The sequence below is a fragment of the Cnephaeus nilssonii genome (assembly GCF_951640355.1).
Source record: "Cnephaeus nilssonii genome assembly, chromosome: 4".
Classification (NCBI taxonomy): domain Eukaryota; kingdom Metazoa; phylum Chordata; class Mammalia; order Chiroptera; family Vespertilionidae; genus Cnephaeus; species Cnephaeus nilssonii.
In genome coordinates, this window is record NC_137075.1 from 99,981,764 (window position 1) to 99,999,592 (window position 17,829).

Sequence of the window (17,829 nt, forward strand, 5' to 3'; positions counted from 1 at the left end):
AACAAGAAGAACCACATGTGGGTTCTAATCCTGGCTCTGCCACGGAACAGTACCGTGCTTACACAAACGGTTTAATTTCCTCATCGATGCCTCATTTCCCTGTCAACAGAAGGGTCAGGCGGAGGAGGTTGGGAAATTCTGTGGTTCTGTGATGACAACAGAGAGGCCTTGCAGGATTCATGGTGATATGACCTCAAGGCTGGGCTGGGACAGGACAATCTGAAGGCCCAGCTCCTGGGGCTCAGGCCCGCGCCAGGGGAAGCCCTCCTGCACGGAGGAGGCCGGCAGCCTCGGGGACCGAGCCGGCCCCCCACCGGGGCTGCTGCTCTGCAGAAAGGAACGTGTTTGTGAACCACCTGGGGCCCAGAGACTCCAGAGGAATGTAGGGAAGACCGAGAGGTTCCTGTGACTGAAGACCATGGGCGCTGGCCCAGGTGTCCGGCCCACGCTTCCTTCCCCAAACAGAAACACGGCATTCCAGGTCCTGAAACCTGGAGATACAGCCTGATGGTCCTGCTTCAGTGGCTCTAAACCACAGACTTTCTGCCCCTTCCACAGGCTCATGGCCCGCTGGCCTTCGCCATCCCTCATAGGATCACCCTGAGTACGGAGGGCGGGACCGAAAGAAACTCTAAATTCTTTCAGAGCTGGGAGACCTGCGCACAGGGGACCTGCCATAGAGGGGAACGTGCAGGCCCAACAAACGGGTCCCTGCTCTAGATGGCCACAGCGTCCCCCACTCGTGAAAGAGCAAGCTCTCTGTTCTGGGCTTAAGTTACTGCCGTTAAGTCAACTCACTTCTTAGGAGCGGGATCATAGAACTTGTACTGATCCATGATTTTTTCTTCCAGTTTTTCCTTTTGTCTCTGCAAGGCATTTAGTTTGTCTCTGTAAATAGAAAAGAAAGAAAAAACAATCTGGTTTTTAAAACAGGACACGTAAACTGACTCATCGGCCCAGCCTGGGACCTGGCCCAGAAGGGCCGGCATTTTTCTGGGACTCAGACATCAATCACACTGCTCATGACGGTCATGATCGCCGAGTTAGGAATATGGGGATGGAAGCACGTGACGTGGCTCCGGGAACCTAACACGTGGAGGAGACCTGCTGAAGCGCCGAGGATCAGGCTGTATGTCATTTTAGGAGAACAAACCCCCAACCACCTGAAACTCGGGGTCGGAAACCCGGAAGGACTTTCCGGCCAGCTCAACTCAGGATGTTGGGCACTCGGGGCCAGACACGGGGCAAGGCTGGCTCCTGCCGGTGCAGACGAGCGATACCTTTAGTGGTGGGAGAGTTCTGCCCTCAGTGAGGCAGATGGGCATTAGGGTTAAAGAAGTCAGGTTAGCAGTCAGACCTCTGACCTCGGCCCGCTCCCATGCTGGGTTTCTGATAACACTTCCATGGAAGCGAACTCAGAGCCTTCCGGGGGCCAGAGAGAAGCTGAGGAGCAAAGCGGGCCTGGGAAGGCCAGAGGGAGGGGTGGGGCCTGCGGCACAGCGGAGCGCAGGGTGCCACGTGGGACTGAACGCAGGCCCTGCGAACCGCGCGCCGCTTTAGATGTGGTGGAACTTCGGAACGCTTTTCCAGGAGGATCCAGAAACCCGGGTTGTGGAGCAAAAACCTCTTCATTTCTGTTGGCAATCAGTTCACATTTTCAAAACCACAGAAAGGACCAGAGACACCTCTTAACCCTTGGGCTGCTGGAGGGCACCCCCTGCTCACTGGGAGAGGGAGCCTGGCCTTCCCGAAACAGACGTCAGGCATGCTTTCGTTTAGTCTTGTCCCAGAGTGGTGGGACGAGCGCCCCCCACGGGCCGCCAGCTCCTGTCCTGTTCCCTCGTCCTCTTTGTGGCCTTGACAGCTCAGATCCTGGTTTCCTGGCTTGAAAACGAGTCCTCCGATCGAAGCAGCGGCTCAGGCTCCTTCAGCCATGAAGCTGCCGAGGTCCCACCTAATACCTGGGCTTTCCCGAGAGTTCACCGTGAAGTAAGCATCCCGTGAGAAGTGATGGTTCTCAAACCACTGGACCACCCTGCTCTGCCCCCAGCAGCCTTGGCACTGTTCTTCTAGTCTGTGTTCTTCTCTTCCCACAGCCGTGCTGCTTGGCCTTATGCTAGAGCGTTTCCCCTAGGGCTCTGACCAACCCTCCACCCCTAGGCGCACAAACTCACGCAGGGCAGCACCACTACCCTCCCAGGACTGGGGAAGACTCCGCTCGGAGCAGGCTCAGCAAGAAAGAAACTAAATTCTTTCAGTGCTGGAAGACCTGCGGACAGGGCTGTTAACTCCCTGGCCTCCTGCAGACACTGTCTAATGTAAAACCATCATCAGATCAGCCCCTGGGTCCCAGGCCCCGACTCTTCTAGCTGGCACCTGCCCAACCTCTGCTGGTCATTTTTACCCACTGCATTACAGAGAGCCAACTTCAGGCCACAGTCATTTCTACCCCAAAACTACAGTGTGGCTTTCCATGTAAGCATCCTGGGTAGGTGGCCAACCACCTGTAGATGAGCAGAAGGATCTGAGAGAATAGTAAAGCAGCCCCATGACCCCGGAGAGCTGGGACAGTGCCCCCGTGTTCACTGTGACCATGTCCCTCTGTCCCACATGGCCAGCCATTCCTGACCTCAAGGAAGGACAGTCCAGCAGCACGGCACTGAGTGGGGAAGACCACCCTGGACCCACAAGATGCATCTCGGGTTACCTGACTTCCAACCACAAGGCTTCCATCACCAAGGCTCTTCCTCCTGCCCTCCTTTCTGGCAGCTCCTGGGCCTATAGGCCAGCTTTCCATCAACACTCACTTCCCTGTGAACCCGACTGCTTAGCCGGGCATGGACGCCTTCCACAGCTGGCTACCACCTGCTGCCGCCTTCCCTCCTGCCACTGCCTGCACCTTCCCTGCACCCAGGCCACCGGTGCTCCACCTTCACGTCCCCCCACTGGCCAGCCCTGTCCTCATCCGGCTCAGCAGCAGCACCCCAACTCCCACCACCATGTTTCCTTCTAGGCTTCTATGAAGCTCCTCAACATCTGTCTGCTGTGCACACAGCTCTGCTCACATCCCATCATGCCTACTAGTTCCTGGCCACCAGGACACTGGCTCTGTGCACCTCGCAGGGCCTACGCCAAAGCCAGGAATGTGTCCTGTTGGCAGAGGGAGGACAACCACGGTGCACCAACGACCCTCTCTCCAGCCTGCTAAGGGAAAACACACAGAAACGGCTCAGCCCACCATCCGAATTCCTCCCCTAGGCACCTCTCTTTACCGCTGTCATAGTTTTAAAAAGTGAACTTAATTCCAAGAGCAGATTAAGAAATGTCTGGCAGTGTCTTTAAAAAGCAAACAAAAGTCAACCACCCTGCCCTAACCGGTTTGGCTCAGTGGATAGACCGTCAGCCTGCAGACTGCAGGGTCCCGGGTTCGATTCCGGTCAAGGGCATGTACCTTGGTTGCGGGCACATCCCCAGTAGGGGGTGTGCAGGAGGCAGCTGATCGATGTTTCTCTCATCGATGTTTATAACTCTCTCTCCCTCTCCCTTCCTCTCTGTAAAAAAATCAATAAAATATATTTTTTTAAAAAAGTCAACCACCCCACCTTGCAGAAATCTAGAACCATTCCAGGGCAAACGAGAGGAGGATGCGCTGGGAAGGTGGTCTGTCCCCTTGCCCTTGGGTCACTAATGTGCCCACGCTCTCTGCCCAGAATGTCGAGGCCCAGGCGTGGAGCTGGAAGCCAGGACCCCTTTGTGGACAGGTCAGCCCAACCCCTTACATGTACTGCTTCTGCTCCTCGTGGTACTGGTCCTTGTTCTCCATGTTCTGCTCTAGAAGCCTCTGGTTCTGCTCATTCAACATCTGGATCTGGCTCACGAGGTGATGATTTTCTTCCTCCAAGTTCCCCTTGAGACGGGAGAGCAGCTAAAACACACATGGACAAGGTCTCACACACCAGGCGCCCCTGTGATCCCACTGCTGGGGACCGACCTCCAAAAGAAGAAAAAGGCCGCGTGCACAAAGATGGCCGTTTTGGTACGATCTACACCAGTGGGAAGGACCAACACAGCCAATGACATGGGGACGGCCAAGTGCACCGTCCAATCAGGCAGCCACTGGCCACGTGTGGCCGCTGAGCATTGACAACGCAGCCGGTCTGAGCTGAGACGTGCCATAAGTGCAAAGATATACAACAGGTTCTGAGGATTTAACCATTTAAAAGTATCTCATTAACAAGCTGCCGGCTGGTGTGGCTCAGTTGGTTGAGCATCGTCCCATGCACCAAGAGGTCACAGGTGTGATTCCTGGTCAGGGCACATGCCTAGGTTGCAGGCTCGATCCCCAGTAGGGGGCGTGCAGGAGGCAACCGATCCATGTTTCTCTCATCAATGTTTCTCCCTCTCCCTTCCTCTCTCTCAAAAAAAAATAAAAAATGTTTTTTAAAAACCTCATTAATAAGCTTTTGGGGGTTACATGTGATAGTTTATATATAACAGCTAAATAAAATATGTAATTAAAATTAATCCCACCTGTTTCCTTTTATTTTTTAAAATCTTGTATTATATATGCTGGCCTGCATTATATTCCTATTGGACATCTCTGCGCTAGATGGGGCTAGCACACCGCTTCTGTAAAAAGTGGGACAGTAAATGTTTCAGGCTTTCCAGGCAGGGTGGTGGTCTCTGTTGCTGCTATTCAATTCTGTTATGACAGCAGGAAAGCAGCCAGAGATAAAATGTACATGCCTGGGTGTGGCTGTGTTAAAAACACACAGAAAACTTTACTCCTGGACACAGATAGTTAAATCTCATATCATTTTCATTTGTCACCAAATATTATCCTTCTTTTGATTTTTCCCAACCATTAAAAACTGTAAAAGCTATTTTTGGTTCACAGATATATAAAAACAGGTGTGTGTGTGTGTGTGTGCGGGGGGCCTAGATCTGAATTTTGGGCCGAGTTTGGCCAATTCCTGCTCTAGAATATCATCCCGGTTGGTGTAGCAGGGAAGTCGAAAGCTTTGGCTTCAGACAAACTGGGTTCCAACCCACTACTTAAGAGGGACGAGGATGGGTACCCCAGCTCACAACATCACTGTGAGAATTAAATGAGAGGACACGGGTGAGCACAGAGCAGAGTGTTCAGCCAAGGGTTTGGAAATGAAACAGTACTTGGCGCCTGGCCGGCGTGGCTCAGTGAGTGGCTGAGCGTCAACCTATGAACCAGGAGGTCACGGTTTGATTGCAGGTCAGGGCACATGCCTGGGTTGCAGGTTTGATCCCCAATGGGGGGCGTGCAGGAGGCAGCCAATTGGCGATTCTCTCCTATCACTGATGTTTCTGTCTCTCCCTTCCTCTCTGAAATCAATAAAAATATATTTAAAAAACACAGTACTCGGCTGTTTCCATGCACCACCCCGACCCTGCAAAAAGCAAAGGTCAGGTGAAAGGTGTTTCTAACGCAACCCCACCAGTCATGGGGTTTGTCCCCTTTAATTGCCCCTGGCTTCCTCTCGGCCTCGGTGTGACATTCACACACAGTCTTTGAGCACAGACGCCAGTGAGGACCCGTTCCGACCTGGCTGAGCCAAGGCTGTCGCCCAGGGCACAGGCCCGGTGTCCTGAGCCCACCAGCCCGGGCCTCACCTCGCAGTGGTGGTCCAGCTTGGTCAGTGAGAGGTCCATGCTCTGGTGCTCCTCCTTCAGCTCATCGTACCGGGCTTGCCAGCGGTTCACCTCCAGCTGCGAGTTGTTCAGCGAGGTTTTCAGCTCCTTGGTGTGGGCGTGCAGCTCCTCGTACTCCCCCTTCAGCTGCTGGTGCAGGAAGCTGACTCTGGGGATGGAGAGCCACAGGGCCAAGGGCTGAGGAGCACGCCCAGCCTCCGTCCCCGGTGTGCACCTTAATCAAAACCACCACCTCTCTGGGCCTCCGTTTTTCCCGTGTGTAAATGAGGATTGAAATCAGCGGTTTTCAAACTGTGTCCATTGGGGTTCTAGGAGGCTAGCCCAGCTGCCCACCGTGGGCTGGGGGAGGCAGGACAGGCAGGCTCGGACACCACTTCAATCCTTCCCATAGAGCACCCTGTGAGAGTCCTTCCCATGGAGGCTTGGGCACACCTGCCGACTTGGAACAAAGGGTTCTTCTATTAAACCTTTTAAAAAACATGGAATCAGAACATTTTTGCTCTAAAACTCTATGTCTGTGCCCAGGTCTTCTTCTCAATTCCAATCCCCTTTCTAATTTCAACTCCTGCGATAAATAAAATATGAGATTCTGAGTATGATGTAAAGCCACTGAAATCATCATCATCATCATTATCATCCAACTGGGTTTCCTGGGGGAAGATTTATACCAGAAAGCTCACATGACCAGAGGCTCATGGACTCAATTCGAACGTAGACGTGTCCAGTTTGGCCCACAGAGTTTTTTTGGTAAATTAATTAGTTTATCAACATTAAAAAAAAAATTTTTTTTTAAGTTTCACATCAACATTTAGATATCTAGCTTCTCGGGAGCGGGGGGCGGGGGGGGCGCGGGGAGCATAAACAAAAGGATGACCTGGCATCCCGGGCTTGACTCTCAGCTCACAGCCCTCAGAGGGTGTGTATTCTCCATGAGGGTCTGCTCTCATGCTGACACTGCTTCCCCACCTGCTGGACCTGCCTGGCCACTGGAGGCACCTGAGCTTGTAGCCCCGATACATGTTAAAACAAGGCTGTGGGAAGGAAGGCTTCATATGGTCATGCCTCTGGGTTGAGACAAGACCTGGATTTGAATCCTGACGGGGCCACTAACTAGGAGCATGAACTTGAACAAGTTACTTAATCTCTCTGAGCCTCTTTCCTCATCTGTTTTTTTTTTTTTTTTTAAGAAAAGGAATAACAATAGTGCAGTCAATTCTCATGATTCACGGTATAATGTCCTATCAAGCCACCGAGAACACTCATTTAGTGGATACTGAATCTGTCCCCGCTGGTTCCTGTGAGTCTCTGGCCACATTTTTGTCAATGGATCAAGTCGTCAAGACGCCTTGTGTAATATACTCACAGCCAAGAGCACCACATTCGGGCCCAAAATGAGCCTCATGTGCCGCTGCTTTATTCCCCATGAGGCCCAGCGCAGCCTTGCACTTGGGGACACTAGACAGCACTTCAGCACTCCATTTGGGGGCCATTTCAAACAGCGATGTCACCACCAAAAAGCACAAAAATAGAACTCCATGGCACTCAATGGACCACTGAAGGGACACTGGTTTGCAGTGTGAGAGCTGAAACAAGGCAGGAGCCAAAGGTCTTGTTCAACTTCATCTGCAAACGTGCCCATCAGGCGACTCCAGTATCTCACAGTCTGGACTGGCCCATGAAAGGCCACGGCTACCGATTTGGGGGTTCAAGTGCATTTCAGCGAGGAGGTGAATTCACCAGTAGGGAATGCATGAATGCCAAGGACCGAGCGTCTCTCCCTCCCGGGATGGCTGCTGTTAGAGGATGAAGGGGCCCATGCCCAATACAGTCCTCACCATCATCAAGGTGGGAGGGGAGGCCATCCAAGCCTAGACAATGCAGCATCCCAGTGTTGCTATCCTTCCATCCAGCCAGCTGGCGTGCCTTTACCTTGTGACCGTCCAGCTGTGACCATGACAGGGATGGGAAAGATACACCATTACCAGGAGACTCGCTGGAGCTTAGCACAGTGGGTGCTGAGTGAGCTGCTCTGAATGAAACCTGGCAGATGCCACAGCAGGGGCGGAGGCGGTTACCTGTCCAGCTCTCCCCGCAGCCGCTGGTTCTCGCTGGTGGCCATGGCGCTGGTCTTCTGCTCCTGCCGCAGGGCCTCCCGCTCAGTGGTCAATACCTTCTCCAGCTCCTCCAGCTCCGCCTTGTGCTTCAGCAGGTCCTCGTGCCTGAGGAGGGAAACACACCTGCTAGGAACGGACACCCCAGGAGACGGCACAGCCTCCGTGAGCGGCTTCTCTCTGCAGAGCTGAGGGAGGCGGGATGGGCAGGGAGCGGGGCCAGACAGAGAAACGGGAGAATGGCAGATGGGACGGACACTGGGCCAGCTTGGGGGTCTCCTCCAGCCCCAGAGCCGAGTTCCCCTCCTTCCACCTGATGTGTCCCCGGGGTCCCTTCCCGCCCCTGTTAAATCAGCCCCCCTCCGGTACCCCACTGGGAACCATGACATATATTCAAACGTTTCCAAAATTAACAGTTAAAAACACACACAGAGAAGCCCAGACTTTGAGACTTGGACAGGGAAGAAAAGGCCTGGAAGCTGGTAAGGCACGTCCCTGTCCATCGGCAGCTGTGGAGAACGTCCCCTCCTTGTTCTTGGTTGGGAGAGAAGAGGAAGAGGGGGCAGGAATGCCCAGGGGAGCAGGGACCCCAATGCTGACACATGGTTTCCCTGAGCTGGGATCAGCTGGGCACACCCTTCTCCCCTGGGGGACCCTCCTGCCCCTCAGCCTCCAGCTGCACCGACCCCACCTCCCTGAGGGGGACGGTCCATTCACTTTTCTTCACTGTGAAGCAGCGGGTCCAGAGGAACCACGAGGGGCCAGGGCGGAGGGGGGCAGGAGCCTGGGGGAGCCCGGCACGCACCTCTCCCCGAGCGTCTTGTGCTCCAGCTCCAGGGACCGATGCAGTGTCTTCAGGCGGCTGTGCTGGCCGATGAGGGCCTCGTGCTCCACCGACAGGTGCTCGTGGAGCGCGCCCAGGCGCGCGTGGTCCTGCAGCAGGGCCTCGTGGGCCGCCGCCAGCTGCTCCTGCTGCTTCTGCAGGTTCTCGTGCTCGCTCTCCTTGGCCGCCTGCTGGTTCTGGAGCAGCGTGAACTGCGCGGTGAGCGAGGCGCTCTGGGAGCTCAGAGTGGAGTTTTCCACCTGCCGCGAGGGAGAAGGTGATGATGCCTCACCGGGCGCAGACCCCAGGGAGCCACAGACTCCCCATCCCAGCACCCCCGCACGCAGAGAGGGGCCAAGAGCAGGGCAAGTGCAGACACCAAAATAGCAGGGACCCTCGGGGCAGGCAAACCCCAGCTGTGCTGAGGACACTTCTACCAGCACTTAAGGAACTGCGCTGGGCCTCCTCCTCCTTGTGGCTCGGCCCCCAGCCCTCCTCCTGGTGAGGGGACAGTCCGGCAGACACGGCGTATCACATGGTGCTAAACTGAGTCTGCGCCCCTCCCCACACACGTGACCTTCTTTGGCCCAATCATGCCCTTTCCCTGGATAAGCACCTTGGGTACACCCTCTTGGACAACTATTAAAAGCCTATTAAAAATTAAATACATAGAAAATCAGTAAAGATGTAGAATATCTGAACACTACCAACCAGTTTAACCTGATATTTACAGAACCACCCAACATCCAAAACTACCAGGAAATTGAAGAGGAAGAAACCCGTCCTAACTCATTCTGAGGCCAGAATTACCCTGATGTCAAAGCCAAAGACACGACAACAGCAAAAAGACAACAAAAACAAAACTACAAACTAAGACCCTATTTTATTTTAATAGAACAAATCCCAATCTCTTTGCCAAATGGCTTCCCGTTTACTGTCCCTGACCCGAGTTACGTATTTTCAAACACTTCTCTCGGGAACGGCATTAATGAGCGATCGCGTGTTCCCGCCACCTGTTAACCATAACTATACACCAACGCCCTAACCTGTGTGGCCCAGTTCTGCTCGATGCGCTCTCGACTTCACACCCGCCTTCCCGGGCGGAGAAGAAAAACCCAAAGTAGCTATAAAAAGGCTCTGCCGGGCCCGACAGTAAAGAAGCCTGGTCAACTCTTGAACCAAACTTAGCCGACCCCAGAGACTCTTTTCCAAGTCATTCCTAAGAGCATTCCCAGGAGGAGACTTTGGGAAACAGACGAGACCGCAGCCATATGCTCACTCACGGAACCCGGCTCATCAACTCATCAACCATCGCCGCTGTCAGAGACCCTGAGGCTAGGCACCACTGTTCAAATGAGCCGGTTACAAACAGGGCACAATGGAACCCCCAACTCTCCCGTGCTCTGTCCTGCTGATCCGAGGCGTCCGCGCCCAGGGCTGGTCCAGGGCTGCCCTCCATTCACCCCCCCGGCCCCCGCACCTGCAGCCTGGCCGTCTGGGTCTGCAGCGTGGTGTTGTGCTCCTGCAGGAAGGCGCTCTGCTTCTGCAGCGTCAGGATCTGGCTGCTGAAGGCCACGCTCTGGGCCTCCAGGTGCTGCAGCTGGTCCCTGAGCAGCTGCTTCTCGGCCTGCAGAGCCGCGTTCTAGGGGGAAGCACGAGGCCGTCAGACACCCCCTGCAAACGGTGCTTGAGCTGTAAGGAACCCTCAGAAGTGGGTGCGTTGGGGGCCTCCAGGGGAGAGCCTGTTCTCTCTTGGAAAAAAACACACCTAGTTTTGGGGGGTATGTGCTTTCAAGACAGAAAAGACGACGCAGGAAGGGGATTCCGCTGAACTGGGGGTGTGGGTGTGAGGCAGAGGCAAGCGCGTCCTTGCTCTTTGATGCTTTTCTCCGTTTCCTGGTGAACACCTGAGAGCGTGCCTCGGTGAGCTGCTCGCACAGGATGCGAGGCCAAGCCCGCGGCCAATGAGGTGGCTCCTGCTCCGTGAGGCTGATCGAGACCTCCTACGTGCCGCCATCTGGCCAGGAGCCAGGGCACGGGGTCGCCGGGCTCCATGGGCTACCTCACTAGCATGGAACCTCAGTCAGGCCTCGGACTGTCTCAGCTTTCTCACCCATCAGGTGGTGAAAACCCATCACTATCCGCTCATCCGACGACAGGGAGGGTGGAATAAAATCAGGGGTTCAGACATACATGGGCAACCTTTTTCCTGTGAAGGGCCAGATAGTAAATACTTTGGGTGCCAGCCCTGCGGTCTCTACCCCACCACTCAGCCCTGCCCACACGACCGGTAAACCAAAGGCGCATCTGTTCCAATAAAACCTCTTCACAGGAGCAGGCCCCAGGCCTGGCTTGCCAACCCGGCACAGAGTACCGACACAGCGGGATGGAAACGGAATACGAGCGACAGGCCAGGTCTGAGGGGCGGGAGAGGGAGGTCACCGTGGGGAAATGTGACCACGCCTTTACATTAGGAATGCTGAAGGAACCCAGAGCTCCTAGGACCTGCCAGGACCCATCAAGAAGTGTCCAACTAGCCCTAGCCGGTTTGGCTCAGTGGATAGAGCGTCGGCCTGCGGACTGAAGGGTCCCAGGTTCGATTCTGGTCAAGGGCATGTACCTTGGTTGCGGGCACATCCCCAGTAGGGGGGGTGTGCAGGAGGCAGCTGACCGATGTTTCTCTCTCATTGATGTTTCTAACTCTCTAACCCTCTCCCTTCCTCTCTGTAAAAAATCAATAAAATATATTAAAAAAAAAAAGTGTCCAACTAGACCGGGCTAAGTTAGCAGATTCTACGTCCGGTGTCCTCTCCAGTGAGGCGTGTCACCAGGATGAGGAGTGGGATGGCCTGAGCGACAGGGCGGGGCAGCGACTCACGTTCCGCTCCAGCTCGATGGCCCGGTCCTTCACCCGCAGCAGCTCCATGGTGGCCTCCTTGTGGCTCGGCCCCCAGCCCTCCTTCTCCTGGCGCCCGGCCACCGAGGTCCCCGCAGGGTGTCTCCGCGAGTTCTGCGGGTGCGTCCCCTCCCTGGGGAGCTCGCCCTCCTTCAGCTGCGGGCACAGGAGCACAGAGGCACATGGGGGGCGCGAAGAGGCCGGCGCAGAGCCCGCGGCAGCCCGGCGCGGCCCCACACCCCCCGCCCCCGCAGCGGCCGGACAAGGAGACAGACACCCTGCAGTAGCTCTGGAGGAGGTGCACACCACCTCCGTCCTGCTCTCCTTCCTCCAAGGATGACAGGAGGGGCAGGGGCCTGGGGGCCCCATCCTGCCCCAGCCTGACTGTAGCCACACGACAGGCACGTCTCCTCACTCCCTCAGACGGAGGTGAGCTGGGAGAAGAGGGACCAGGTGGTGTCAGAAAGCCCCTATCGGCTCTAGAATCGCTTTGTTCTAGATTCCTTATCCAATCATGCAACCAAGAAACGTGCCAAGGATTCCTAAAAGGAGAGACGGGAGGGTGCCTGTGTGCACACGTGTGTGGACAGCACGCATGTGGACAGCAGGTGTGCGCCAGGAACAGACCTGCACATCCTTACGCGCCTCTGTGCACCTGTGTGTCCCATGGAGGGTGCCCATGAGACTGTCTGGGGCCCCCCGCCCGTTTCGGTAGGTTCTCACCAGGGTCCCCAGATCTCACCTCCTCTCCCCCCAAACCTGACTCACTCTCTGGTTGTCCAGCCCGGACGGCATGATCTGAAATAGCTCCCTCCAGCCCTGCGGCTCACCCACACCTGCTCCATGAGACGGGCGTCCAGCTGCCCCTCTGCTGCCCGGGCGAGGCAGGGACCTCCCGGCGGGACCCAGCACCGTCCCTGGCGGCAGCTCTTACCGCCTGGAGCTCCTTCTGCAGCTCGCGGGTCAGGCTGGCCTTCTCTTCCACCTGAGCTTCCAGGAACACGATCTTCTCTTCTTTCATGGCCAGTGTCATCTTCAATGCCAGTTCATTCCTGCCCTCCAAGATCTTGTATTTTCTGAAGAACGCAAAGACGCAACTGTATCATTTGTCTGCCTTTTCCACCCACGAGCTCCCGACCTCCCAGCTGCCACACCTCCCTCCCCATCAGGCGGGTTACCTCGGCACCGGGCAGCATGCGGCCCAGACCATCCCGCCAGAGCCCACCCGGGACTCCCTGTCAACACGCCTGTGACACGCCACACATCACTGGGCAGTTGCATAACCATCGCCGTAGGGAGGAGTCATCACGGGCTTTTTACAGAAGGGGAAACTGAGCCTCAGAGAGGTCAGTTTGCCACTTGCCCAAGGTCACCGTGCTATTCTCTAGCACGTGGATGTCGTCAGTTACAAGTCCAGCAAAAAATTAAGGACACTGGATTCCCTTGAAAAATGAGATCATTTAGGAAAGCATTGCAGGAAAAGGCTGCAATAAGTTTGTTTTTTGTTTTTTTAATTAAAGGGCTGGGGTGTTGGAGAGGGATAATACTAGTAGGTGGATCAGAGGACTGTTAGGGCAGTGAAAACAGCATGGATACTACAACAATGGACATGTCATTATCCATCTCGCCAAGCCCACACGAGGCTCACCCGGAGTGGTCCCTAATTAAACCACGGACGTGTCAGTGCAGGTCCATCGAGTAACAAATGGGCCACCATGGTGGGCGATGGTGATGGTGGGGGAGGCTGCGCCGACAGCGGGGAGCAGGGGCATATGGGAAATCTTGATACCTTCCCCTCGATTTTGCTGTGAACCTGAAACTACTCTAAAATAAAATCGTCTATTAAGAACACAAAAGTAGCCTTTTTGTGGGCAAGAGTCTCCATCCTCTCCTCCTTGGGAACCTCCAGGAAGAGGACCTAGATGTGAAGGACGACAGGCCCTGGGCTGTGAAGACTGAGTAGAGCTTGGAGCTGGGGCGGGGCGCACGCGGGGGCGGGGCACGGGCTGTGGAGCCTGCGGACCTCAGGGGGAGGGTCCTCACCGGTCGCTGTCACTGTTGTCGTCCTGCAGCAGCAGGTCCTTGCAGAGGCCGACCTTCTCCAGCTCCTGGCCCAGTTTGTCCAGCTCACTGGTCAGCCGCTGGCTCTTCAGCTTCTCCAGCACCAGTTCCTGTAGGAACAGGGAGGGGATGAGCTGGGCCGAGAGCGCAGCGGAAACGGCCGAGCGCAGGCTCTTCAGAAGGCTGAGCAAGTGCCTTCCCAAGTCACTGGGGCTGGGCAGGCGGTTTGATGGGGATGGGTGAACCCCTCTTCCAGAGAAGGGTGAACACACCCTTCCAGCCAGTGCAGACGACCAGGCCACACGGCCAGCCGTGCGCCAGGATGGAGCCAATGAGCTCCACGCACATCCAAACGTGTGTCGGAAATACTGTTACGTGGATCTCTGGTTAGTAGGCTCACATTCCAACGATCTCCTCTTCTAGGGAGGACTGTAAGTAAATGCTCGTGGCAGAGAATTTGGAACAAACACGAAGTACAAAAAGGAGGAAGATTTCATTTTAAATTCTGGTTTTGATTTACTTTTCAAAAGCGGGTGCTGCTCTCACTGAGGTGGTTGACGTAGCTAGTCCCCCTGCTCCCACCCCTTTTTGTAGCTCTCCAGCAGCTACAGTTTTCTACCTGGTGTCACAGCTAGTGGCATGCATGCCTGCCCCCTCCAAATCCGCAGGCTCGGACCACCAGTGTGACAGGGAACGGTGCTCCCCATTCATCCCACCGGCAAATCTCCAGCCACCCTGCGGTGAGGTGACGCCAAGTGACCGGTTCCAGCCGGTGGGCTGTGTGTGGAACGACCTGGGCCACTTCCCAGCTGCAGAGCTGGGAAGGGCTGGTGTGTAACCTGCCAGCTGCCTTTCCCCAGCCATGGCCACCGCCCAGCCCTTGTGCTGAGGTGGTGGCGCCATCAGATCAAAGCGGCTGAGTCCTAGTACAGGCGACAGGCTCCCAGCAGAGTCACCTGGACGCTCGTGAGTGAGAAGTAAGCCTGCCTGTGGCCAGCCACTGCGGTTCTGGGTTGTCTGTTACTGCAGCAAAACCTAACCCGTGCTCACAGAGGCGGGGACCCTGGGTCGGCAGCAGGCTCATCTGCCTGCAAGGACTGTACTCTTGTGAGCGTGAGATGAGACCCGTGCTCGCCAAATCTATTTCCCTTTCTTCCTGGAACACACTTCCCAGCCTCCCTTGTCGCTAGGTTCAGCCGCGTGGCTGGGTTCTGCCCCGTGAAGTGTGTGTGGTCTTTCTCACTCTCTCTCTTTCTCCTCTGCTGGTCACATGCAAAGGAGCCAGGAGAGGACTCCCCTAGGGGATGGCCGAGCCCCAGGATGGAAGCAGCCAGGTGCCCGAGGCGCTGCACTCAGGGCCACCTGGGGACAGCCACACTGAACTCCGACACGCTTGAGACTCAGCTTCTGTGTCGGGCCATTCGGGTGAAACTGCCCCAGAGCAGTGTTCCCTCTAACACGCTGCAGACACGCCCAGTGGCCCAGGCCGAAGGTTCCAGGGAAGCAGATCACCCATCTACCAAGAAACTGTAAAACAACCATACCCGTTGGTCCTGTAATTATACGTCTAGGCTAATCCTAAGAAAAGAAATCTATCTGTGAAGGTGTACATGTCCAGTGTTACTTAACATAGTGGAGGCCCACCCCTCCCCGGCCCCAGGCAAAAGCTGCCCGGAGGGTAAAGATGTGCGAGGAAGATGTCCTCCGCACTACGGGGATGGCTTCACGCAGGAAACCAGGAGGGCTGACGTCCAAGCTCTAACCCCTGAGCCCCCCCCCTGGGTTCTCCTCCCACAGCTCCCGTCCACTCTGCCCTCCCTCGGCCGGAGCCCACGTTAAAGGAGAGGAGACACATAAGTAAAAAGTGAAAGTAGAAGGAGATGGCTAAGAACTGAACTATGGCATGAAAGTGTGGAGGAGAATTCAAACATTGTAAAAGACTGAAAGCAAGGGATCAAGATGAGGATATGGTGACTTAAAAATCATCGGCACATCCACACAATGGAATACCCCTCTGCCATGAAAAGGAAGGAAACGGTACCCTTTGCGACAGCCCGGGTGGCCCTGGAGAGCGTTATCCTATGTGAAATAAGCCAGTCAGAGAGAGACAGGTGCCGTACTACTTCATTCATATGGGAACTTCATGAGCAAATAGAACCACCAAGCAAAATAGAGAAAAACTCATACATATAGAGCTGGCAGGCAGCTCTGGTGGGGGTGGGGGTGGGTATTCAGGACGGTGGTGGAGGGACTGAGCAAAACAGAGAAAAGCGAGAACTAATGGACATGAGAGAATCGTATGGTAATGGTGGGAGGGTGATGGGAGGAGGTGAAAGAGGGCATAATGGGGATAAATGGTTGATAAAAAAAAAAAAATGGTAGAAAAAATAGAAAACAGCCTAAATGCCAAAAAAAAAAATAATAATTAAGTTATATGTGGCTTAAAGCATTTGCTTATTTACTTTTTAAATATAGTTTTATTAATTTCAGAGAGGAAGGAAGAGGGAGAAATAGGAACATCAATGATGAGAGAGAATCATTGATTGGCTGCCTCCTGCACGCTCCCTATTCGGGGTCGAGCTCGCAACCTGGGCATGTGCCCTTGACCGGAATCGAACCCGGGACCCTTTAGTCCGCAGGTTGAAGCTCTATCCGTTAAGCCAAACCGGCTAGGGCATAAAACTTATTTAATGTAATGAGAAAAGGCCTAACAAATACAATAGGGTTAGGATGCAGAGAATGGGTGTCATGTGTGCGTGTGTATGTGCGTGTGCACGGACATGCATGGGAGGAACGCTGGAATAAGATAAGCCAGCTGTAGTCCGGGTATCTCTGGGCAGTGAGAGAACAGCCGCGTTTCACTCGGTTCTTCTTACCTTTCGGCACCATCCTGTTTAGAGCCAAGGAAGGCATCGAAGGAGGACACACAGCCCCAGTTCGATCTGGAAGCGCACCCGCACGGCACACCCTCACGGCACACCCGCACGGCACACCCGCACGGCACACCTGTGCTGCTCTGGACAAAGACGTCAACCCCGCGTCCCCCCCACCCCCGGAGGGGCTGCTGGCACCCCGCTCACCTCTCCCAGGGTCGTCAGCGTCCTGGTGTGCATGGCGACTTGCTTGGTGAGGTCTCTGTTGTCCTTCTCCAGCTCCTTCAGCTTGGTGGCCGCGTCCCTGCAGCGTGCCAGCTCCTTGTCCAGAGCGCGGCTCTCCTTCTCAGCGGCCGACAGCTTGGTGGTGACGTCGTCCAAGACCGTGTCCTTGAACTCCACCTGCTGCCACAGCCGATTCACCTCCTTCTCCAGCAGCTTCTTGTCTTTCTCCAGCTGGGCCACCTCCTGCTCCAGGGCCTCCTTGTCCTTCTCGGACCTCTCCAGCTGCTTGCCGGCCAGCCGCTGGGCCTCGAGGTCCCGCTGCAGGGCCTGGTTCCGCGCCTCCAGCTCCCCACGCTCCCGCTCCAGGGCCTGCTGCAGCCGCAGGTTCTCGGCACTCACGCTCTGGTAGCTCAGCTCCAGGCGCTCCGACTTCTTGCTCAGGGTGCTCAGCAGCTCCACGTTCTTCCTCAGCTCCTCCTTCTCCCGCTCGAGCTCCTGGTTCTCCCTCTCGATCTGAGCCATCTTGGCGCCCGTGAAGCGCATGGCCTCCACCATCCTGCGCAGCTCCAGGTTCTCCGCGTCCAGCTGCTTGTTGTCCCGCTCCAGGCCTGCGAGCTGCACCGACACGTTCTGCAGGGTGTCCAGGGACTTCTGCAGCCTCCGGTTCTCCAGCGACAGGCCCTGGCTCTCGCGCTCCAGGGTGTCGACCTTCTCGGTGGCCGTCGTCAGGGAGGTGACCTCCCTGGCCAGCTTCTCGTTCTCCTTCTCCAGCCGGTGCATCTCCTTCTCCAGCCCCTCCGCCTGCGCCACCTTCTCCTTCACCTGCTCCAGGTCCCGGTGCAGCTGCTGCCGCTCCGACTCCAGCTTGCTGAGTTTGCTGCTGGTCTCCGTCACCGTCTGGTGGAGGGCTTTGTTCTCCTTCTCGATGTCCTTCACGCGGACCTCGCTGCTGACCTCTGACCTCTCCCGCAGCGACTGCACCGTCTGGTTGAGATGATCCTTTTCTTGCTCAAGATCCTTGATCTGCAGGAAGACACAATGGAAATGACACAGGTGGCTGCACGAACGTATCCCGGTGATTGGGTCCAAACGGGGGGACTGAAGAGTAGGCCTGGAAAGACACCCCACCGTGGACCCAAAGGACGTCCTAACGTT

The 17,829-nt window shown here is 55.7% G+C and overlaps 1 protein-coding gene and 1 pseudogene across 3 annotated transcripts in view; one reads left to right on the top strand and one right to left on the bottom strand.

Moving 5' to 3' along the window:
* The window catches only part of CCDC88C (coiled-coil domain containing 88C), a 110,671-nt gene that overhangs the window by 16,457 nt on the left and 76,385 nt on the right, over positions 1-17,829 (bottom strand). For both annotated transcript variants that reach the window (XM_079768111.1, XM_079768110.1), the window contains exons 15-24: positions 16,657-17,697; positions 13,559-13,686; positions 12,450-12,591; positions 11,498-11,671; positions 10,100-10,261; positions 8,602-8,879; positions 7,761-7,904; positions 5,647-5,833; positions 3,780-3,925; positions 799-888 (exon numbers count right to left, since the gene is read on the bottom strand). In XM_079768111.1, the coding sequence (XP_079624237.1) occupies positions 799-888; positions 3,780-3,925; positions 5,647-5,833; positions 7,761-7,904; positions 8,602-8,879; positions 10,100-10,261; positions 11,498-11,671; positions 12,450-12,591; positions 13,559-13,686; positions 16,657-17,697 (2,492 nt within the window). The remainder of the gene's footprint in view (positions 1-798; positions 889-3,779; positions 3,926-5,646; positions 5,834-7,760; positions 7,905-8,601; positions 8,880-10,099; positions 10,262-11,497; positions 11,672-12,449; positions 12,592-13,558; positions 13,687-16,656; positions 17,698-17,829) is intronic.
* The window catches only part of LOC307097890 (dCTP pyrophosphatase 1-like), a 447,295-nt pseudogene continuing 433,001 nt past the window's right edge, over positions 3,536-17,829 (top strand). The window contains exon 1 of the transcript XR_013815253.1: positions 3,536-3,588. The product of XR_013815253.1 is annotated as a dCTP pyrophosphatase 1-like (transcript). The remainder of the gene's footprint in view (positions 3,589-17,829) is intronic.